We start from the raw sequence: 23,992 nt of genomic DNA, 5'->3' as shown, positions 1-23,992 counted from the left end.
ATGTGATGCAGCAGAGCAACCTTGTGGGTGCTTTTACATTGCACATTAAAATAAATCAATCAAATCAATGTGTATCCATGATCCTGTAGTTAAAACGATCTAGTTAATTAATTCAGTACCAGTTAATATAGCCTACACTTCCAAACCCTGCATAACCAACTGCATTATCACTTGGCAAAACTCAACTTGATATCTCCTCAGAAAACCACGGCTGGCACGCAACCACACGCTATAAAGACGGAGTCTGTGTAGCAGGTAAAAAAAAAGCCGCCCCGCCTACGTGACGCGTCGCGTCCGTGTCCCATGTATTTCAGCTGTGAGTCAGCGTCCTGATAGGGGACTTCCAAAAAAAATTGAGTGGCTTCCCAGTAGTGACAGTCATCATTATATTATTGCTGATGGGTTGGACAAAGCAAATAGCAACAAATGGTCTGCATGAAATAAGTATGTATGCCATAGTTTAGTGTCACAAAAATGTGCACTTTGATGAAATTGCAAAGGGAGTTTTGTAGATGTTTCAAAATAATAGTGATCTCTGCCGAGCCTCTGCGGATCACGCAGCGAGCGGATGCCGCAGTAACGAGGGACTCAACTGCAGTGTTACAGTTTGAAACTACTGTAAAACGCTAAATACAAGCCCTTAGCTGAGGAGATCATTTTAGGGGCTTCATGCAACGATCCTAAAGAAATCTCTGGCTTCAGGGAATTATTTGCTGAAAGGGACAAACTTAAAGGAATAGTTCACCCAAAAATTAAAATTCGGTCATTATCTACTCATTCTCATGCCAGTACAAACTCGGGTGAGTGTTTTTTCTTCATACAACTTACCTGGAGTTCTCCAGGCTCGCTGCTGGAGGAGCTTCTTCCAGTGAATGGGAAGTGAATGGGGAGCTGGACGTTCTGCTTCAAAAAGGGCAATAAATGTCCATAAAATTACTCCATAAAGCTTGTGTAGTATAATCAAAGTCTCCTGACGCCTGACGAGTATGGAGTAATTTTATGGACATTTATTGCCCTTTTTGAAGCAGAACGTCCAGCTCCCCATTCACTCCCCATTCACTGGAAGAAGCTCCTCCAGCAGCGAGCCTGGAGAACTCCAGGTAAGTTGTATGAAGAAAAAACACTCACCCGCGTTTGTACTGGCATGAGAATGAGTAGATAATGACCGAATTTTAATTTTTGGGTGAACTATTCCTTTAAGTTTGACACTAAGGTTTTTCATGCGACCGGGCACTGGTGTTTTCTAATCGGTGTGAACAGCAAAAAGCTGAATGGTGTCACATTGTTTTCAATTCTGATCTGGACCACATGGATATGTGGTACAAAATCAGATCCCGAAGCATGCGACCTACATGCAATTTATATCGGAATGCTCAAATCGCAATTTGTTGTCTTGAAAATGAATACATTTTACACCATTCACTTGAAACAATTGTCATAATTTTGGCGCCCACAGCAGATTGGCTGAGCCGGAGTTAGCGTGGAGGATGAGACAGAACAGTTGAATTAAGTCGAAATTAGCAGGGGGAAGCATGGGTACAAAAACAGACTGTATCATTTGTCATTGTTACTATACGCACATGTATCTTTTCAACATTGCTGTCAGTCCATAATGGTGTTGAGTTATGTCCTAGAATAGATAGAACAGTCATCCAAAAAATTAGACATGAATCAGAATTTGGACTTCAGTTTGAATGTAGCCTCTGACTCTCCTCCTCCCTCCCTCCCTAGGCAGTGAACACACTGGTGGGCTCCTCAAAATTTCAAGCGTTTTTTTTTGAGGAGAAATAAAATGCATTTACTTTTCTGATTTGTGTTTTGTGTGAACCCCCCATCCCACAGGGTTGCCCCCCAGACCAGGTGAAGGAGGTTCTCTCACGGTTGCCAATGGTGGCCCAAAAGTTTGCCAAGTACTGGATCTGTCAGGCCCGCCTGATGGAGCAACAGGGCAACCTGGACGTCCTGCCCATGTTTGAAGAGGCTGTACGTGTCGTGTTGGAGGTAAGACTGCTTTCTTTTTTCTTTCTATAAATATATGGTGTGAACAGGATCTTTTAGAAAATAATTATATTTTCATTAACTGTAGAGACCCCCATAAATAAATTAATTTAGATACTTTGTATTACAAAAGTTTTTTTTTTTATTCTGGCTAACTCGACACTGGCAGGCAAACCAACATAAAACCACTGAAATGTAATTTTCTATTTCATTATCATTTTGCTTTATTTGGACTGTTCCTTTTATCGATGCCGGCATGTTTTTCTGTCAGTTGCGCATGCGCATTGCAAAAACTCATGCGTTGCAACAAGAAAGAGTGCTACTTGTAACGTCTGTAAAATTATAATTTCTGTGTTCACACATCGCGTTTTTTGATGTGGAAAAAGCGCTGCCTGCGCTTTTTGTGAGGAGAAATAAAAAGCGGATCACGGCAACGTCACCTGACGTTAGCTGAGCAGCTGCTAGCTCACTAACCAGCTGGTTAGCTCTTCTAGCAGACAATACAGTGTTGTGCAACAAGCAAAGGCTTACCAGATATTTCCAATACATGTCCAGTATAATCCATACTGCCTTTATGATCGCTGTTGCAGTAACGGAAATTCACTTATTACAACGTCCCATTTCTCCACCACTTTCACGTTCTCCATATTTGTTGTTGCTATGGGAAACGGCCAGCGTCTCTGTCATCGCGATTGGTCGGCTGGGAAAAAGCATTTCACGTCACCTGGCGCTTTTCTGAAAAGTTGAACATTTCTCAACTTTTGAAAGCGCTCCGCTCTGACGAAAAAAATGCCGCCTTTTGTGCGCCTTGCGGCGGCTTCCCGTTACTTTTAATGAGAAAAGGGCGCTGGCAGTTCACACGCTGTGTGAACGCAGCCTTAAGGTGGAAACACCAGCAATATGTTGAAACATCTTAGGGTAACCATCTAACCATCTTAATTGTTTTCCAAATTATATCATTTTAAGAAAAGGAGCATTGTAATTTATTTTAACATGTTCAAATGTTATTAGGCAGACATTCTACACTGTGTTCAGACTCAAGAGATAATAAAACAGCTGCATTGCCGCTGAAAACCTGTGTAGGCCTACTTTTTTTTCCACACAGAAAATTGATTGGGAATCGATAAGGGAATCGATAAAGAACCGGACCGATAAGCAGAATCGATAATGGCATTGGTATCAATAAAATCTTATCAATTCCCATCCCTATTCTCAACTGGAACCGGTTCTCGATTCCCATCCCTAAACCTCCATAAGAACTGGTATGGCAGCATGTTGTGTAATGTTGTGGCTCCATACGCTTTTTACTTTGAATTGGAAATGATGCAATGACTTTAAGGTAATACTTTCACACGTGCATGGTATCCAGTGTATTGCTTGGTATCCAGTGTATTGTGTACATTGTATTGTTTGTGTGTATATGGCACTCTTGGCTTTTTACATTTATATATTTCCTGCCCAGGGACTGTGTATAAAAAACAAGAAAAGAATTTGGCTCTAAATTGCTCTGAGTCAGGAGCTTAAAGATGGATAGTTGGATAGTTAGTTAGATTCAGCTTAGAATCTTATTCTAGAAGGGCTGTATAAATAAACTGCTCAAATGTTAGAATACAATTACAGAGATAATTTTATCGAGTCATTAGTATTTCTCCAGGAAAATGTAATTGTTTATTCCCCCAAAGTAATTAGTAGTTTCTGCATCATCCCACCCAGTGTTGTTGTTTTCATTCACTTTAGTATGCTGCAACCATCACAAGACAGCTGTTGTCTCTGATGCAAGACGTTACATAAGTTTTAGTCATTGCATCATGTCACATTCTACTACATGCTGCCATCCAAACTCTTAGGGAGATTTGTGTTTATACTGCGTATTGTAGTGAAGTGTTTGGAGGTTGCTTTTAACATTAGATTAGATTGAGCACTTGTAAATTTAGGTCTAAAAGAATGCTTTGTACTATGTTTTTAGTTACTTTCAGCAATAAAATGTAATCCCCTTTGGTTGAGATCAGTGAAATACTTCTGCTGTGCTTCAAACAGAACTGTATTTGCATCATTTGTTTGAAATTGAATTCTAAGGCTTTGTAGATTCCTGTTGCCAGTACTGCTGTCACCCATCAACCCATCTAGACTGCTTTAAACCCTCAGAACTCATGTCACCACCCTTTTCATGAGCCTATGTAAAACAAACAAAAACCTTGGGGTTTTGGTATCAATGATCTCTCCATTCATCCATCCTAACCTTTGTATATGAGTTCAGGTTTTCTGTGAGTCAAGACACCTTGATTTGTTGGTATGTGATCAGAATCACCAGTGCACTCGGTAATAGTGCCACAAACGCCCCACCACACCCATGGTTTATGTTTTGTTGTGATCTAAAGGAATCTGTTCTTTCTGTTTGTTTCTAATTTGGAGTTCCTCATGACTTCCTTTCTGTCTGCTTTATTTCAGCCAGTGGACGAGCTGCGGACTGTGGTGTTTGAGATTCTGAAGAAAAAGGATGAGATCCAAGGTAGTTGGACTGAATGCTGGGCGTAGAAGCAGTAGTATGATACTTTAAGATAAATTACTCTTAACTTGAAATAACTGGATTGCAGTTCCTACATTGCACAGATCTCCCATCAGCATTTTAGCATTTCCCTCAGTCTACTGCATATCCTTCCGTACTTTACTTGATTTTGTCTTGATCTTGGGGTATTCACATCAGAGAGGAGGGGCTGTGACACATAAAGTAGGTCAAAATGTTCTCCTATGAAAGCTATTATTGCGTCCAGTTTGGCATGGAAAGTTTTTCACGAGATGCCAAAGTTTCACACCAAATCAGCTTGTAAGATCGTTGCTATTTTACTGCAGTTCAGTGCTATACTGTGCTGCTTCCAGCCATCAGTCAGAGAGGCTGATGGCTGTAATAACTAGAACTAGATAAGAGCAATAGCAATGAAACATAGGTATCCTGAAATTGCCAACATCTCGTATCTGTGCTTGATATCCACTCACTGCCCACACAATTTTCCCACCATTGCATCAGACTCATTGTGCAAGTCAGGCACCAGCAAACGTGCTTAAGAGAGCAGTAAAATGACTATCATTTCACCTCCAGTTTAGAACATTTGTGAATCACTGTCACATGAGACTTTGTGAAATTGTTCCAGACACTCCGTCGTTTCCCTCCTTCCCCACTGCCATCCTTCCACTTACATGTTACTACTAGAAACAGCTGAGTTGCATGCTATTTTACTGTAGTTAGCTGAGAGGATTAAAACTACAACCAAGCACAAAAATGTTGTTTTAGTAAAGAAAAAGAAAAATGCGTTTAGTGGTTAGTGGGGTACTATTTCCCCCCCTAATTTTCTACCTTCTTATGAAGATGCAGTTTCCCACATACTTACAGTCCTACTCAATGACTGACTTTCTTGTCTATAAAAATGTGACGATATGCATCAAAAATGTTCCATTTCAGCACTGGGCAAGTATCTAAGAAATGGCATTCAGAGTGGTCTTTTCTCTTTTCCATCGTTTGAACTTTAGAGAGCGCAAGGCTAGCAAGTTTCAGCTCCTCACACGTCCGGTGAGCCCAGCTGAACTCACTACTGTGAAGGGAACCAGGTGGGCACAGGAGAAGCTTAAAATTGAGGATAAATTACATTCAGATTGCTCAACATATGAACTTAGTATTGTGTATTGAACTGCATCGTTAGCTAAATTGTTAGGTAAATTGCATCACTTGCATGTGATTAAGATTGGTGGTTTCAATCCTCACTGACTTGCGCAAGCACTGGTAACAAATCCAAACTGGAGGCAATTGGCAATATCTCAGAAACCTATTATTTCTGAGACATCTTTTTGAGGCACCCATGTTACACATCATTCTTGGCATTAGCCATCACAGTACGAAACTTAAACCTACAATATGCAACTGTTTGTCTTGAGGCAGGAAGTATATTGCTAGTCCTGCCCTCCTCCCCCTTAGTTGGTCAAGTTCCTGTCCAACACTTGTCACACATCTTAGACTGACATAACCGGCATCCATAAAGTCACCACAGGCATTGATTGACACAGCTAATCTGCAATTTAAAAAAAGCAAATATAGGGATCCAAGCACACTTTGAAAAGACAGATAGATAGATAGACAAAACATTACAGAAGGTAGACAGACAGACACACAGACAAGTTTTGTGCCAATTGGACACATAGTCGATTAGTTATGGCCAATTTTGTGTTAGCCTGTGACTTTTGTCAAGTTCATCATTTAATTGTAACCACACTGTTCATCTTCTGTCATCTGTTCACATTGTTGAAGTTATTCACAATGGCCAAACTTTCTATTGGAATATACGTATACCCCTTGTTCTTCATAGTTTGACTTCAGAAAAGGCGAGCCTGGATTTGTTTTGAACCCACAATCTTCCACATAAGAAGCAGATGGTTTACCTTCTGAGCCAAACTCCTATTATGGTTTTGCAGAGGGGAAACCAAAGGAGAAGTATTGTGATACTGCAGCCGATACGCTAACCACTTAACCACATATGACTTCATGATGCTCTGCAGTAACAAATAATAAATCACATGGGACAGAAGATTGCTGCTGCACTGCTGTTTATTAGTTGAAACTTCAAACCATTTGGCATTTCTGGCCACACCCCAATCAGTGATGTGATTTTGCCTCTGACAGAGGCCAAACACCTGCTTTGAGTTTAGTGACAGGTCATAGGTGATAGTCCCAAGCCTCAGAAAGATTATCATAATGTATTAGTGCCCCACATTAATCAATTTAAACATGGACTTTTTTTATTTTTTTATCTGTAGGAACAATGTAAATAAACGCTGAATATTTACGTTTTCATTTTTGAGATTGCTTTTAATATTAAACATGTGATTGACTTTTACCTTTTAATTTATTGTGTGTAATTTTAGTTGAGCTCAAGTGATTTTGTGACTTGAAAAGCACCGTCCAAACAAAATGTTATTTATAGTAAGTAAATCTATAAATGACTTCAACTCTTGATTTCCAGGTCCCATATCTGCAGAGGTTGAGGAAGAGGAGGACCAGATGCCAGAACCAGGAGACGACGCTCCTGAATGCACCGACGACCCCACGGTGACCCCGAAGCCTGTCAGAGTCTTCATCTGTGGCGAGAAAGGGGACTCGTCTGTAGTCAAGTACAAGATCACAGCCACCCCTGGGTATGTGTGATTGAGCCTCACTACTACAAGTACAACTTCCAGTTAGCAGTTGTTTCACCAACACCCATCAATATTCCCAACTTTTTGATGTTGTTCTAATTATCTTTGTTTAGTGTAGCAACACCCATTTGTTAGTGATCCAGTACTGAAGTACACCAGCAAAACCTCTTATATGCATATGGAAAAGCCTTGCTTCTGCTTTACTGTCATGGCCTCTTATAGTGATATTTCAGCTGACTACATAATTTTTTTTGCATACAGTGCCCTCAGAAAGTATTCAACCCTGTTGACTTTTTCCACATTTCGTGGAATTACAGCCTGTATTCAAATTAGAATTTTCTGTCACTAATGTACACACAATCACACATAATGTCAAAGTTTATCAGGGATGAGATTTTTGAGATTCTGGAATTCCGGATTTTCTGATACTGAGTCCAGATGTAAGTGAGGCAAGCACATGAGGATGTCTCATGTCCAAAAATGGAAAAAATAACTAGACCCAATAAGATTAGGTTTTCAAACTGAGAGTGAAGGACATAATTACACAGAGTTCTTAAACTGTGTATTTATCAAGTTCTGCAAAATATACCACACTGATATCACATTGTTGGGAGTACCTATTCGTCAATATTAATAAGTATTATGAATATGTGTATATGTGAATATCATGAAGTATATACACTACCAGTCAAAAGTTTGGAGAAACCTGATTGAATGTTCTATGTTTTTCATTATCTTAAAGCAATTTTGATCTAAAGGCTTCTGCTTAAATGCTTGAAATGTGTTTCTTAGACAAATATAAATAGTGAAGTTGTGCAGGGCAGGAATTATACCACAGCCAAACGGCCAGTGCCGTGGATGCCCCGGAGTGTGGCCGTAATGCCCCTTCTAAAATTAACTATCCACACGGCCAGTTTGGCATGCCCTGTTTTGAACTGGCTGTTGTGCCCTTAAAAGAAAGTTGCGGATTTCCTCATTTAAAACTACATGCGACGCAGCAAATAAACAAACTCACGTTTCCCAGAGTCTCCGTCATCACGCCGGACATGAACAGTAGCTTAATATTTCTCCCACTCCCGCAAATATATGTGTAACGTAAACATTAACAGCTAATTATTAATTAAACTGAGAGTGAGAGAGAGAAGCCATCGCTAACTGCTAAACTAAGTAACTAGCAGATCTGAAAAACATGTAAACAACTGTGGGATTAGTGAGAAAGTTGCTAAAAGAAAGAGAGCTATGAGTGCTTGAGCAGAACTAGTGTAAGTTTAAATGTACAGCGGGTAATTAGCCATTGTAATGAAGAATATAGTTGTGAGTTGGGTGTGATAGTCAGTGAGTCAGTGGTGAGGGTGTGTATGCATGAATGATAAAATAGTGAGTGAAGTGTTGTATGACAAAGGTGGAACAAAACAGGAATGGGGAGCGTGGAGAGTAAGGAGCAGAGTTTCCCCTTTCTCTCCCATCATGGAACCAGTGAGGTGCGCTCTTATAGGACTGGGAACACCGGGCCCAGGTGTTCTCAATCCATGAACGACCCGACCACACCTACTGGGCGTCTGCAACACAAAACGCAAAGACAAGCAGCCAGCCCAACAGTCAAAAGAGGCGGGGTCGTCACGGGATTATGATTGATTCCGGTTTTTTTTTTCCTCCAGTGGTCCTCAAAGCCAACAGAGACAGCCGGCACGGGTCAATGGCCAGGAGGTTCGCTTCTTCACCCCGGTCAGGCGCTCGGTGCGGATTGAGAGGGACTCGCTCCGCTACCCCGCCGCCCTGCAGGACCATGATCTCTGCGTGGCCTCCTACAACGACCTGATTGCCAAGGAGGAGAAAGAGAGGGACGGAGAGGAGGCGGAAAGACAAACTAGCCCGTCTGTCCACGACACACCCATGTACGTCTACAGGGAGAACGCGGCGCTTAAAGATCAGGTGCTCATACAGGTCGTCAGCGATGATGCGTAACCAGGCCTCCTGCCTTACTTTGTTTCACTTACTCTCCAACACTGTGGGAGTGAGAATGAATCCAAACGTGCATTGTTGCATTTAAGATGAATGCCAAACGTACGTGTGAACTGTGGCAGGGACATTGGTGTCAGATATCAACTCATTGTACTGGCTTGTTTTTAATAACTTTCTCGTCCTGTCGCTAACAGTCAAGAATGTCTGTAACTCATCTGTCTCAGAAAGGTTATTTGTTTTGATGACCGTGTGAAGTTTTACGTGATGAGGCCTTTGAATGTGCTGAATATCCTGTTGTTGCATGTCAAGAGAATGTAAATTGTTCGATCAAGGTTTTATCCTTTTCTTCCCTGTATTATTTTACAAAAAAATTTGATGTACATAGTAATGTATAATAAATGATTCTTCTTTTTAAACCCAAAGCTCTCAAACCCCTTTTTCCCTTATTTGAAAATTAAGTGAAGTGCTAAACGGAATTGAATGTACCCCAGATATTACATACCCCATATTGTCACCCCATTCACATTTCTTCTTTCAACAAGTGATGCATAATTATCTCCACCTGTCACAATTACAAAATGAGTTGCAAAAGTACAATTGGAGAATCATGGCAGGATGCACAGCTGTGCCTGTTTCAATTGGTAGGAATCAGTTGTTACTCCTGTTTTGCAAACCAATGATAAGCTTGAAAGGCTTGTTCAAAGAGTTCAGACTGATTGAAACATTAATTTTTGGCATAATAAAGGCCGGAAAAAGGACTAAAAGGGCTCATAGAAAGGAATATCTGTGCTATACTGGGCTGTTATTTGTCCAAGGTGTGTTAGTGTTTTGTTTTTATTTCATAATCCCTTTGGCAGTCTGCAGCTCTGCCAGGAAATCCAACTGCAGTCATTTTCCTGAAAATGATCAGCGCAGACTAAAGTAAAAAAGGGGGAGAGGGAGAGTTTCTTAAAGGGCAATAGTCAAATGTATTCACAACACTGACAGTTATAATTCTATTTGGGTAACTTTAAATTAAGGGAGCTTTTGTTGAACAATTGAGAAATGTGATTTTCATCGCACAGAATCTTTGAAATAAAAGGAACTTTAAACAGGGGTGTAGTCCTTATCAGCTGATCTCTGCTCATTCCATGCAGCTCGACAGGACATGAATCTATAATTCCTACATTCCTGCATTCATACATCAACTACGCACTGAAAAACACTTGTGGCTTTTGCTTTTTCTGTGTGCAGGGCATAGCAGTTTGCAGTACTGTAAAGTTTTGTCATACATGTAGTAACGTAAACACACATACACACAGGTATCCAAATGTGTAAAGTATGGATGTGTATTCCGAACATAACACACTATCAATACAAATAAGGGGAAAAAGTTTTTTGTTTTTTTTCTTACTGTAAGAAAAAAAAAAAAACTTTTTCCCCTTCTTTGTATGTGTGTTTACTACATGTATGACAAAACTTTACAGTATTGCAAACTGCTATGCCCTGCACACAGAAAAAGCAAAAGCCACAAGTGTTTTTCATTTATATTATCAGTGCGTAGTTGGTGCTTCGTGTGCTTATTCAAATAATGGTTTGTGTGTACTGTATTGACGCAAAAACACAATGTTTTAAAAGAGTTTGAAGAGTTTTGCAAGAATTGTTTACTTTTGCAAGAGATGTATAATGTTTTGCTGGTTTGGTGTAAGGTTTTGTGGTTAGTGTGTAGAGTTTTGCAAAAATAGCCTATAGTTTCAAAGATAGTGCCTAAGCAATCAGAAAAAACTGTATTATATTAGAAAGTAGCAACAAGCGCATAGTAATCACGTCACATGAGTGAGCTGCTCTGCAGAGTGTGTTATGGAAAACTTCAGACATCGTCATGGCTAAAAGACAGTTGAATTTGCTGTCCATATGTCCGCTGTGTGGACTATTTTTGGAAAATTAGACAAAGTAAGCATGTTTGTTTTTTTTTGTAAACGTGTTACAGTTCTCTGCTGGGACAATAACATCTAAATTCATATTTGCATAGATGAAAACAAATTATTATGGAGTGCGGACCTGTAAGTCCCACAGTTAAATATGTGGGCAATTGCGCATGTTATGTTGAGTGTCCAGAAATAATTGGTTGAGTGAAGGGCTGTACATCAATGTGGGCATTTCAAAACCAGCGCGGTCCAGCTGAGTGTCGCATTTAGGTCGACTTCTAGCTGCATGGCACGACCATGAAACGTTTTATTGCTGTCATTTCATTATTCGCTGACATTGTTTCCTACGTTCAAAATAGATATCCTATGAAAGTATTGTGTTGAATATTAATGCATAACTACTCAAGCCAGAATTTGTCTGGTAAATGGTTAAAGCCATTGCAGTTTATGTATAATTAGGATGTCTCACAGCCAAGTATGTGTGCATTTTTGATGTGCACAGCGCAGTTATTTCTTTAGTCCACTACTTGAAGGGCAGGTTTGTAAAAACCCATCGGTTTGGACAAAATGAGCATTATGTAGCCTATACAATAATCAAATATTGTTATAGGTCCCCAGTAGTTGGAGCTCTAAGGTCATATAGTCGGTCATTTAGTAATGTTTAGGCTGTTAGGTCTACAGTAAGCTGTATGGCTACACTGAGAGCAAGCTCAAATAGTGTTTGTGGCAGCTGCCACAGCAGCTGTGCAGCCACAGCAGCTGTGCAGCCACAGCAGCTGTGCAGCCACTGCAGCTGTGCAGCCACTGTAGCTGTGCAGCCACAGCAGCTGTGCAGCCACAGCAGCTGTGCAACCACTGACCTGCACCTGCCACGGCACCTGCTGCTGTTTGTGGCATCTGCTAGTGAGATGCCGAAGTTTATAGTTTATAGTTTATGGATGTTAACAGTCGTCAATGTTGTATTAGACTCGCTAGAAGTAGCATTTCCATGATGTGATTTTTGCATTAATTTGCAAGGTTTCCTTGATTAATCTCTCAATATTTCTGAAGGTGGAGTTCCGGTTTGAGCGGTGCCATGTGAGGATGTCTTTTGACTGAGCTCCTCGCTAGGGCTATATTAATGTAGTTTTTTCTTGGTTTTTTTGAGAGCTTCTCTTTAAATATTTAACATACGCTGGTGGAAGAACCCCTGGCCTGACGGTTTGACCTGCGCCTTGCTGCCGATAGATGATAAAAATGCTCGATACTCGAAGCAAAAACCAGGAGGCTAACATAGCCACCGCTGCTAACGTGGACAAACAGGATGCCGTCCTTCGAGCAATAGCAGATCTTAAAGCCGAACTACTCGCACAAATTGATGAAAGGGCAGAACTACAAGCTATCGAAATCAGAAACCAGGTCGGCCAACTATGGGAGGAACTGAAACACACTAGAGAGCAGGCCAACGTCAGGTGTGAGGCGCTGGAGGCCCGAGTAACCTCACTGGAAACGGCGGAGAACACTCATTCACACCAGAGCCATATAGAGAGAAGGGTTATATATCTCTCTATATGGCTCTGATTCAGACGACATCGTGGTAATACAGCGGGAAGTGGCCCAACTAAAGAAAAACGTTGCTACATTGAGAGAACGAAACGAAGATCTGGAAGCGCGGTCCCGCAGATGCAACCTGCGCATCGTCGGAGTTAAGGAAGGCCGGGAAGATGGTAAACATATCCGGCAGTTTATCTCCAAGATGTTACAGGACGCATTGGGGCTGGAAAAAGCCCCTCTACTAGACAGAGCTCATCGCACACTGCGCCAGAGACCGGGGGACGGCGAGCCCCCGAGAGCTCTCGTCATAAAGTGCCATTACTTTCAAGAAAGGGAGGCCATTTTCAAGAAGGCAGTACAGATGAAGCAGGTGAAGACCGCAGACGGAGATGTTGTCCGTATTCAGCCAGACTACACACAAGCGGTAGCTAAACAACGAGCGACCTTTGGGGAGGTGCGGCGTCTACTACAGGGACGTGAAGGAATACGTTATGGCGTTGCGAATGTCATATTCGGTGTCTGCATCTCCCCGTGTATACAGCGGGCAAGCTACGAGTAACTAGAAAGCGATTATTTATTTTCTACAACTGAGGCCTTTACACCTGTGGTTCACAGGATTTAAGAGAAATTATATAATTTTGTTTTAACTTTTACCTTTTTTGCTCTCGTTTTTTTTTTCTCTCTCTCTTTATCTTTGAATATGGCTCTAAGTGAGACTCTGACTCACTAGGTAAGCTTATGCAGAGCAGAGATCTGCAACTGGGGAGAGGCCAGCAGGGGAAGATGTTAGTAGATTCTGTATTATTGTGTTTTGGTTTTTGGGTTGTTTTTTTTTGTTTGTTTTTTACTATTTGTTTCTCACATTACATTGCAGGGATAGTTTAGCTGTGTTACTACATTTCAATCTCAAGGGGACAATGTTATGATGGCTGTATATATATATATACAGGGAACCACTAGGGCAATGTTAGATGCTACTAGGCCAACAGGGGCTAACACTAACTTTTTAAGTTGGAATGTGAGAGGGCTTAATCACCCAGTTAAGCGGAGTAGGATTTTTTCCCACATATTAAAGATGAAGGCGTACATAGTGTATTTACAGGAAACACACCTGCTCAATAAGGATCATGCCAGACTCAATAGAGGGGGATTCTCCAGGATCTTCCACTCTAATTTTAATGCTAAATGCAGAGGAGTGGCAATTTTGATACATAGAGAAGTGCAATTTGAACCATCAAGGGTCATATCAGATAAAGATGGGCGTTTTGTAATAATCAGAGGGACATTATTCAATACACCTGTTGCACTTGCCAATGTGTACGCCCCAAACTGGGATAATGCCAATTTTTTTTGTGACTTTTTTGCATTGCTCCCGGACCTGGACAGTCACTTATAATTGGAGGGGATTTAAATTGTGTCCTACACCCCACCCTAGATCGTTCTAGACCGACAAATACAAATACATCTCCGGGGCTAAGTAGATCTGCACAATGTGTCAACCACTTTCTTCAGCAGTACGGGGTGACAGATGTCTGGAGGTTCAGGAACAGTACATCTAGGCAATACTCTTTTTTCTCTCCAGTACATCAGTCTTACTCAAGGATAGACTACTTTCTCCTTGATAAGAGGTTGCTTCCCCTGCTGAAATCGTGTGAGTACGAAAGTATCATAATATCTGATCATAGCCCTGTGACAATGGCACTATGTTTTCCAGGGAATGAACCGCCCCAACGGGTGTGGAGACTAAACTCAAAACTTTTATCTGATGAAAACTTTGTCTCTTTCATGTCTGCCCAGATAGACTTCTACCTAGAAACAAATCAGTCCCCGGACATGAGTGAATGCAACCTCTGGGAAGCAATGAAAGCATATTTGAGAGGTCAGGTCATATCCTATTGTGCTAACATCAGTAGGAAAAGAGCGGAACGTCTCGATGAACTTATTTCTCTAATAGCTGTTGTCGATCAGAAGCATTTGGGGGTGCCCTCTGCTGCCCAGTACAAAGAAAGGTTAGCATCGCAGACTGAATTTGATGTCCTCTCAACAGGGCTTATTGAGGGACAGCATTTGAGGTCACGTTATGAGTGTTATGAACATGGGGAGCGGGCGAGCAGGCTGCTTAGCCAGCAGTTACGACAGTCTGCGGAGGCTGGGCTCATAACAGAGATTATTACACCAAATGGTGTCACTACAGATCAAAGGTTAATTAACGACCAATTCACACAGTTTTATCAGGACCTTTATGCGTCAAATGCTGGAGATGATAGTCTAATAGAAGAGTTTCTTAACGATCTGGAAATGCCAACCGTTGAACCCTCTGTTGTGGAGGACCTGGATCGGCCCATATCAGCAGCGGAAATTGATAGAGCAGTTCAACAAATGAAGAGTGGTAAAGCCCCAGGGCCAGATGGCTTTCCAATTGACTTTTATAAGAAATTTTCTATCAAATTAACACCTATCCTGTGTAAAGCTTACGCAGAGGCTCTAGCTCGGGAATCACTAGACACAAAGACCCATTGAAATGTGAGTCGTACAGACCTGTCTGCTGTGTTGTGACTACAAAATCCTAACCAAGGTCCTGGCTGCCAGCCATGTGTACAATAATTCACCTAGACCAGACACGGCGCCAGTTGTTTGGTAATGTACGCAGATTGTTTAATATCTTATACTCTCCCAGCAATGGGCAAACAGCAGAGGTTTTGATTTCCCTAGACGCTCATAAGGCATTCGACCGGGTAGAGTATAACTATTTATTCAAAGTCGTGGAAAGGTTTGGGTTTGGGCCATCTTTTCGTTCATGGATCAAAGTCTTATATAACTCTCCTCAAGCATCAGTTTGTACGAATAAGATTATATCTCAATACTTCTCTCTTTATAGGGGTACTAGACAAGGTTGCCCACTTTCACCTTTCCTATTTAATGTTGCTCTTGAACCACTGGCAATATCTATCAGGGGAAACACAAGCTTTTCCGGTATTAGCAGGGGCGGGTAGGTTCACAAACTGTCGCTTTAAAATTCCCTTTTAAAGTGACCCAAGACTCATTTACCTATTTAGGTGTTTCAGTAACCCGGGAATATAAGGGCCTATTTAAGAATAACTTTAAGCCAGCATTAGACAAAGCTAAAGAGAACTTTACACGTTGGTCCACGCTTCCCATATCGCTTGCTGGACGAATTAACTCGGTGAAAATGACCATCATGCCTAGATTTCTGTTTCTGTTTCAGACGGTGCCGGTTTTAATTCCAAAGGCATTTTTTAAGGAATTGGATGCAGCTATATCTACCTTCATATGGAGCAAGACTGTCCCTAGAATAAGAAAAGCATATTTCGAAAGGTGGAAGGAAGAAGGGGGCCTGGCATTGCCAAATTTCCTATATTATTATTGGGCGGCGAATATCCAGAAATTATCCTACTGGGTCTCTGGTCTTCATGATGGGAAGGGACCAGTGTGGGTTCAGTTGGAGCGAAATAGTGCTTCTCCCGTGTCCATCTTGTCGTTACTGTGTGCTCCCCTGTCCCTTAGTAAACATAGACATACGAATAACCCGGTTGTGATTGGCTCATTGAAGATATGGTCACAGTTTAGGATACATTTTAAACAGAAAAAGGCTCTGCCCTCCATCCCTATCACAGCCAATCCTTTCTTCCCTCCCTCTCTCTTGGATTCTGCGTACCAGGCTTGGTCAAGGAAAGGGCTAACTTGTGTTAAAGATTTATTTAGAGATGATATCTTTGTTTCCTTCCAGAGGCTAAGGAGGGAATATGATATTCCACATTTTTTTCAGATATCTGCAGATCCGCAGCTTTGTTCAAAAACACTTTCCCTGCTTCCCATCTTCTCCACCCGATAGCTGGATAGAGGAGTGTATACATTTAGATCCACTAGACAGGGGCCTTATATCCAGATTGTATAGTATGATTCAAATGGTTGCTTCACCTGCCCTTGATCATCTAAAGGAGTTATGGGAGGAAGACTTCGCAACTGAAATCTCAGACACTACTTGGCAGTTAGCGATAGAGAGGATCCACTCAGCATCTATTTGTATTCGACATGGATTGCTGCAGTTCAAAGTGTTACACAGACTTCACTTATCCAAGAGTAGGCTTGCCAGGATGTACCCCGGCTTGGATCCAACATGCTCTAGGTGTAAACGGGCCCCAGCCACCCTATACCACATGTTCTGGTCATGCGCATCTTTTGGTTCCTCCTTTGGTCCTCCATCTTTGAAACATTCTCCTACATCTGTGACAGGGACATTGGTCCAGACCCTACCATTGCTATTTTTGGAGTAGCCCCTGACGGGGTTACACTCTCTGGGGCACAAGCTGAGGCTGTAGCTTTCTCATCACTTCTGGCCCGACGATTGATTTTATTGTGCTGGAAATCAGCTGCCCCTCCATCCCATGCATGTTGGGTCAGGGATGTTATGGCGCATCTCAAATTAGAGAAACTGAAGCACATTACGCGTGGTTCGGCTCAGAAATTTTTTAGAGTGTGGAGTCCGTTTCTGGATTACTTTGACCGAAAATACCTCTCTCCTCTTAATACTGCCTAGTAGAGATTCAGGGATTTAAGTGTCAGCGGTTTGATTTTGACTGGGATTTGACATGCCCTCTGTATTACAGATATAATAAATGTGCATTGTGGATATACAGTATTTAAGATTTGGCTGATGTAGATACAGCAAAGCTTTTTTGACAGTGGTTTGCCAGAAAACATGAGTATCCTCAAGAGCTAACACATCCCCTGCAAACTTTGTTGTAATTATTGTAATCTTGTGGATGCTATAGTACTTAAGATTTGGCTGATGTAGCTGCAGCAAAGCTTTTTGACAATGGTTTCCGGAAACATGAATGTCCTCAACAGTTAACACATTCCCTGCAACTGTATTGTAATTACTGTAATGTTTGTGGATGTTATTTTGAGGTTCTTAGTTGTTGTGTCTCTTATTTATTTATTTAATTATTATTTTGTGCTTCATGCCTTGGTTTTCCTTATGTCCTATGTATCTGTGTATTATGTTTTTTGTAATTGAATTGAATTGAATTCAATAAACAAATTTGAATATATAATATTTCTGAAGGTGAACTATTTGGTGTTCTTTATAGATGTTTTTTAAGCAAGGCGTTCACACAGTTATACGACAATGTTATTCTAAAATTCGGTTTTCAAATGCTATATATATATGTATATATATGCTATATACTGTATATATGTATATGTATATATACATATACATGTATATATATATATATATTTCCCATTCACTTTAATGGGAAAGTGGTCTCAGACTTTTGGACCCCACTGTATATATAATAATAATTATTAAATATATATATAATATAATTGATTCTTTCAATTCACTTTTATTTCAGAGACTGTATTCAGATGATTCATAATAAGGCAATGGAAAGTTTATGTATGTGGCACATTTCATACACCAGGGCAACTCAAAATGCTTAAAGTAATGCATTAAACAAATTAAAAAATAAAAACAGCATAAAACATTAAAATGCAAATCAAAAGAATCGGAATAATAAATATGTCATTAAGATTTTGTGCAATATACAATCCACTCTGAAAATATGAACTTAATAATGTCAGAGAACATACCACACATCTTGGTACAGTAAATATTAAAAAAGATTGTGCTGTTAAATACCATAAACAAATTTCGATATGCTTGTATGTAAGATACACTGATATGTTATAAAAAGACAGAAAAACAAGCATCACTAAATGTGGAACCTGTAAATGCAACTAAGAATAATGTGTGCTATCATAATATTTACAAGGTGATACATAGTATGTTATACAAATGTGTTACTTGTGCATACGATTTGCTTCATATCAGAACAATCATAATGAATGTGATACATCACCAAACAAGCAATACAAAAAAAACACACACACACACACACAATACACAACAATACAGAATAGACCAAAATTTAAAAAAAAAAAGACTTTGAGGTACACACAAACATATATGTCTGTCTTGGGGGAATATTTCATATCTGATTGTTGATGTGGTTGCATGTGCATGATTGTGAAGTGGTGAGGTGTCACATGCAAAGTACAGACACAAGTGGAGCGGGCTGAGATTGGTTTGACAATAGTGACCCCCTTCTCCTGTGACTACTGCATTGTGGGAAACATACTGTAGGAGACGGCCAAATTGCAGCCACCAGACTGTTTCATCATCTTTCTGTATTGTGCTTACTGATTTCACAGCATTAACAATACAGTATATAGGCACATTCTAATCTGAATGCTGAGAGAAAAACCAGCAGGTGAAAGAAAAGGTTATTTTACTTTCTATGTATTGGCAATGGGAGCAATAGCTTGCTCAAAAACTCCTGCTGTTGCTGGCGTTTCTTCTGTATGTGCTCTGGTAAATAAGTCACTGGCTGCTCATTGCTGAATTTAGTCACTGGTGTTGCACTTTCTGTGAGGATATTTAGCTATATCCAGGAGTTTTTTTAAACACTTGAGAAACTCAGTAGTAGTATTATTCACTAGCTCAGCAGATGCATATTGACATCAGCAAACGTCAGCAAATGGGTGCTGGTTGACATGCATAGTAAAACAAAACCAGTACCAATAGAAAGTTATAGTTTTTTACAGTAAAATAAAAAGTTTATAAAACAAAAAGTGAAAACAAATTGACAGTGAAAGTATACCAACATTAAAAGAAGATAGTCACAAAACCATTAAGTAATCATATTTTTGAAATTTCTCTTACTACAGTGGGAGTCATGTACATTATGTTTTATGATAAAAAAAACAAGGTTGAAAGTCTTTATCTGTTGAGTTTAAACCAGTGATTAAAAACCTCATATGATGTTTCTGTCTTCAGATCCAGAGGGATTATATTAAAGAGTTTGAGTCCAAAAATGCAGAAGGCGGATTCCCAGTTGGTCTGATGTGTTGTCATTGTTAGCAGTAAGTCTCTGGATCTGAGGTCTCTACACGAAACATATTAAGAGATAGATATTCAGATATGCTGTGGCAGCTGCCACAAACAGCGGCAGCTGCCGTGGCAAGTCAGTGGTAGCTGAGCCTGCCACCGGAAGTGCCACCGCTAGCTGCCGCTGCCACTATTTGAGCTGCAAGAATCACTGATTTGAGGCGGGTCGAGTCAGCCCATCTTGAATTACTGAATCTCTCTTTTTATTTTTTTATTTTTTCAAAATTGAGTTTTCGTGATCATTTTCATGATCTGTTCGGGGGATAGAAAGTGTAAGACTGCATTGGTGTCGTATTTTTACATGTTTTCATGAGAGGAGTCTGAATAAATAAGTCAATTATAGAAATGACAAGTTAGATTATTGTGCGACCCTTCCTGAGCTTGGACTGTGGTGCATGTTCAGCAGCGGGTCATTAGGTATCATCCGCTGGCTTGCCTGTGAAACACTTACCACCATAAAGAAGAGCCGCTTCTAGCGAGGAATGCCTAACAAAACAAAAGAAACTGAAGTTGTTGTTCCCTTCCTGGAACAGCAGCGTGATCTTAAGATGTTGCTTCCTCTTGGAATGGAAGTGTTTGTCACTGTGTATCAGACTCAGAATCAAAATCTGAAACTTTTATTCGGCAAGTACAATGTACAAGGAATTTCTCTTGGTGCAGGTGTCAACAGGATAGGGTTTATGCACAATGCACAATGCACAATGCGCTGTAGTTTACGCTTAGAGCGATGATGAAGAGCTCAAAGTCATATATACTGTAAATTCATAGTATTCCCATGATGTCAGATGCATTCCTACCAATATGGCGCTTTACAATACATACAGCTCATTGGCTGTGTTTGTCATTTGATTGTAATCACCTGTTAATTTATTACAATCACCTGTTATTTTCCTACCAAGATGGCCGTGTGGTGATGTAACAGAATACTATGAATAGGCTATATAAGCTTTGTTAGTGTCATTCCTTTTTAGAGAACTGTTGTCTTTCTCTCTATGAATAATTAAGCAATATAATAATATTACAAAACTGAGATGCTAGTTGTTGGCCCTGTAAATGCAAAATTTACTTCACCCGTTGTGGGTCAAAATGACTAAGCAAGGTTCAAAAGTCTTCTGTGGATTCTTTATTCAGACATGCATGGTTCAGTTCAGTGTTCCAAACAAGCAACAAAGAAGTGACAAAGAACGGAGTTCAGGATCCACTTATATAGGTTAAAGTAAACAAAACTATAAATCTTGGCCCATAGCCAAACCTACTTGGCTCAAAACCAACCCACTAGTTCAGACTTTTAACTGCATGTCCACCTATAGAATCACTCAAAACCACACATAACCATATATAGTGATCGTGCATGCATTCAAGCACTGATTACATCATTATAGTAAGCAGGACAAAAGACACTCCACTTTCCAGAACAAAGGAAAGCAAGAACAGAGTGTACTATCCATACAAAAAAGCACAATATTAATTTTATTTCTTACATTCCTCCCTTTTGTCACAAGGTGACAACTAAGATTAAAATAAAATAACACCAGATACATCCTACCCTATGTATACTTCACTTAAACAGTGAGGAAAACATCACTTCTAAGAGCTACAAACAAGCTTCAATCAACACGAATAAAAAACAGAAATAAAGGAAAACAAAAAAGGAATAAAAAAAAACCCTCGTCTTCAACCCATGAGCTTTACACTCAGTAGAGGGCTACCACTCTGGAGAGATTTACTAGCACATTCGATGCAGAGTGGTTTCCCCTCGTTCATCTAAGAGCTCCTTCGTCGTTGTCACTATCATCCTAGAAGACAGATGCATTTTGCAAAATGGGAGAGACAGGGAAAAAGAACAGCAGCTTTAGCTGCAGCATCAGCAACAGCATTTCCCTACGAAACTGGATCAACACCACCTGTATGAGCCTGACAATTACAAACAGCATGAAAATTATGACACATTGAAAGCATACTGAGAGTCTGCATAGACCATGATATCTTCTCCAGCACCTAGAAAAAAAGCACGAGTTAAGGCAAAGAGTTCTGCTGCTTGCGCAGAAAGATGTCCTGGTGAACCCTCTACAAAGAAAACAAAGTCAGGGTTAGTCAGTGGTATGTTAAACAAGGCATCACAAAGTTTGGTAGCAATGTCAACCACTTGCAAACAGCAGTGGGGTTCACTTTCCCCTGCTGTAGGAAGAAGTATGGAAGGGTTAAGGACAGTACAACACCAATGCAGCATCTTTCAGTCAGGTAAGCAGTCTTAGCCTAAAGGATGAGAGAATGAACAGCATATGGAACATGTACAGTTAAGGGACACATAGCAACAAGGTCAGCCTTTGCAAGGACAGCTTCAGTAGCTGCAGCAACAGACCTTAGGCACGAGACCATTGCTCTCTCAGTTGTAGACAGATGTTTAGAAAAATAACCAACAAGGCGTTGCTTGTCACCATGGGACTGAGTCAAAACAGCTGACATAAACCCATCTCGTTCAGAGACAAACAGATTAAAGGGTTTACTATGGTTAGGGAGTCCTAAACAAGGAGAACTAGAAAGAGCCAATTTCAAGTCAGTAAATGCTTTGTCAGCTTCAGTAGTCCAAGTCAGGAAGTCAGTCATGGCCAAATGTTTACCACTGTGCACGATTGTCAGGTTCAAGCAACCTGAACATTATTAAAACACACAAAAAGAGAGAAGACACAGAGTTAGAGTTTTCTTTCTTGCAAGGAGAACGGACGGAAACGCGCTCAGTTACACTCTCCAACCCGCTCTGAACCCGTCCCGCCGTCTCCTCTCCTTTTATTTCCTTAAGGTGGTTCCTAGTTACAAAAGGATTGCAGCCCCTAAAGGGTGGGGGACACACGGGCTGAAATTCTCTACGTATCTTTTTCTAAACATGGTTATAAAGAAGTCCTCGTTTGTAGCAGGTGTCTTCATTCAGATCAAGGGCATAGTTGCGGCCTCCGCCTTCTTGTAGGAGTGTTTCTTATCTGCCTCCTCAATGCGGTTTCACCTCGGTTTCACCTCGTCCTTGAGCCTGCCCGTGAGGCTTCGTGATATCTCTGAAAAACAGTTAACACATCCTCCCGCACAGACACACACACACACATATATAGCTCTCAAACAGTATAAGCAAATGTAGGATAACTTCTATGTACAATTATTCCAACAACGATGTCATACAGTGGTTGAGATATCTCTGCATAGTCACGTATTCATGGGCGGCAGTAGCCTACAAGACCCCAAAACAACATCATTTGCTGTTTTATTTAGGTTTTGATACCTCCAAAATTGCTGTAACGCATTCGGGACCGAGTTTACGACCGTCAGGTGTGACTATATGTCCTAGATAACGCACGGACTGTAAAACCAGCTGGATTTTGGTTTTGAGACCTTGTGTCCATTCTCTGCTAAGTAACAGAGAATGGAGACAGTGTCTGTTTTGCAGGCCTGCTCAGAAATGGAACACAACAACAAATCATCCACATGCTGTATCAATGTACTACCACAAGGAACCTCCCAACCTGAGAGGTTCTCAGCTACAGCCAAAGCAAACAAAGTGGGGCTGCTTGAGAAACCCTGAGGCATACGAGTCCATGTGTAGCACTTACTATTAAAGATGAAGACTAACCAGAACTGGAAGTTAAGATGCACAGGAATGCTGAAAAGCATTAGCCAAATCAATCACAGTAAACCAACAAGAATCAGATGGGACCTGAGACATTAAAGTTACCACATTTGGTACTGTGGGCGCTAGATGTTGCACAGCGTCATTTACAGCTCTCAAATCCTGAACAGGTCTCCAACCACCATTAGGCTTCCTAATGGGCAGAAGAGGGGTATTGCAAAGAGAATGAGGACATTCCACGATGGCACCTTGTTGTTGCAGTGACTCAATATCAGGAACAATTCCCTCCACAGCCTCTAGGCTGAGGGGATATTGCCTCTTACATGGTCTGAAAGAGGATTTAGGTTCTACCACTATAGGTGTTGCAGTTTCATACAACCAAAATCAAAACCGCTAGTAGCCCATAGTATAGGCGGAAACATGGAAATCATATTTTCTTCTTCAGTTGTTAAAGGCATGTGAACAAAAGAGGTGGTGTCTGGTTCTTGGTGAAGAAGAACATCCTCATCTACATGCTCTTGAGATCCTAAAAATAACCCTCATATGTTGTCATAGTAAAAATACCTAGCATCTTAGAAGAGAGAATGATACCTTCCGGACTGCAGTACATATTTATTCCCAAAGCACACATGAGATCACGCCCTAATAAATTCACTGGACAAAAATCTGTCAATAAGAAAGGATGATCTCCTAAATAATCACCATAAGTGACAGAAAATGGTTCAGAAATCGGTTCTAACACCGGGACTCCTAATGAGCCAACTGTTTTAAGAAATTTTGTCATTTTGGGCGCATTTGGGAGTAATTTGGACTGCACAACGG

The 23,992-nt window shown here is 40.7% G+C and overlaps 1 protein-coding gene across 1 annotated transcript in view; it reads left to right on the top strand.

Annotated features, from left to right (window-relative positions):
* ckap2l (cytoskeleton associated protein 2-like) overlaps positions 1-9,709 on the top strand; it is a 29,849-nt gene extending 20,140 nt beyond the window's left edge. Inside the window, exons 6-9 of the mRNA XM_071904971.2 lie at positions 1,843-2,001; positions 4,447-4,507; positions 7,008-7,179; positions 8,838-9,709. Of these exons, the coding sequence (XP_071761072.2) occupies positions 1,843-2,001; positions 4,447-4,507; positions 7,008-7,179; positions 8,838-9,144 (699 nt within the window). The 3' untranslated portion in view covers positions 9,145-9,709. The remainder of the gene's footprint in view (positions 1-1,842; positions 2,002-4,446; positions 4,508-7,007; positions 7,180-8,837) is intronic.
* The last annotated feature ends 14,283 nt before the right edge of the window (positions 9,710-23,992 follow it).

Source organism: Centroberyx gerrardi, chromosome 8 (genome assembly GCF_048128805.1).
Source record: "Centroberyx gerrardi isolate f3 chromosome 8, fCenGer3.hap1.cur.20231027, whole genome shotgun sequence".
Taxonomy (NCBI): Eukaryota; Metazoa; Chordata; class Actinopteri; order Beryciformes; family Berycidae; genus Centroberyx; species Centroberyx gerrardi.
Note: the sequence above shows the minus strand (reverse complement) of the source record. Positions and strands in the feature narration are given on the sequence as shown.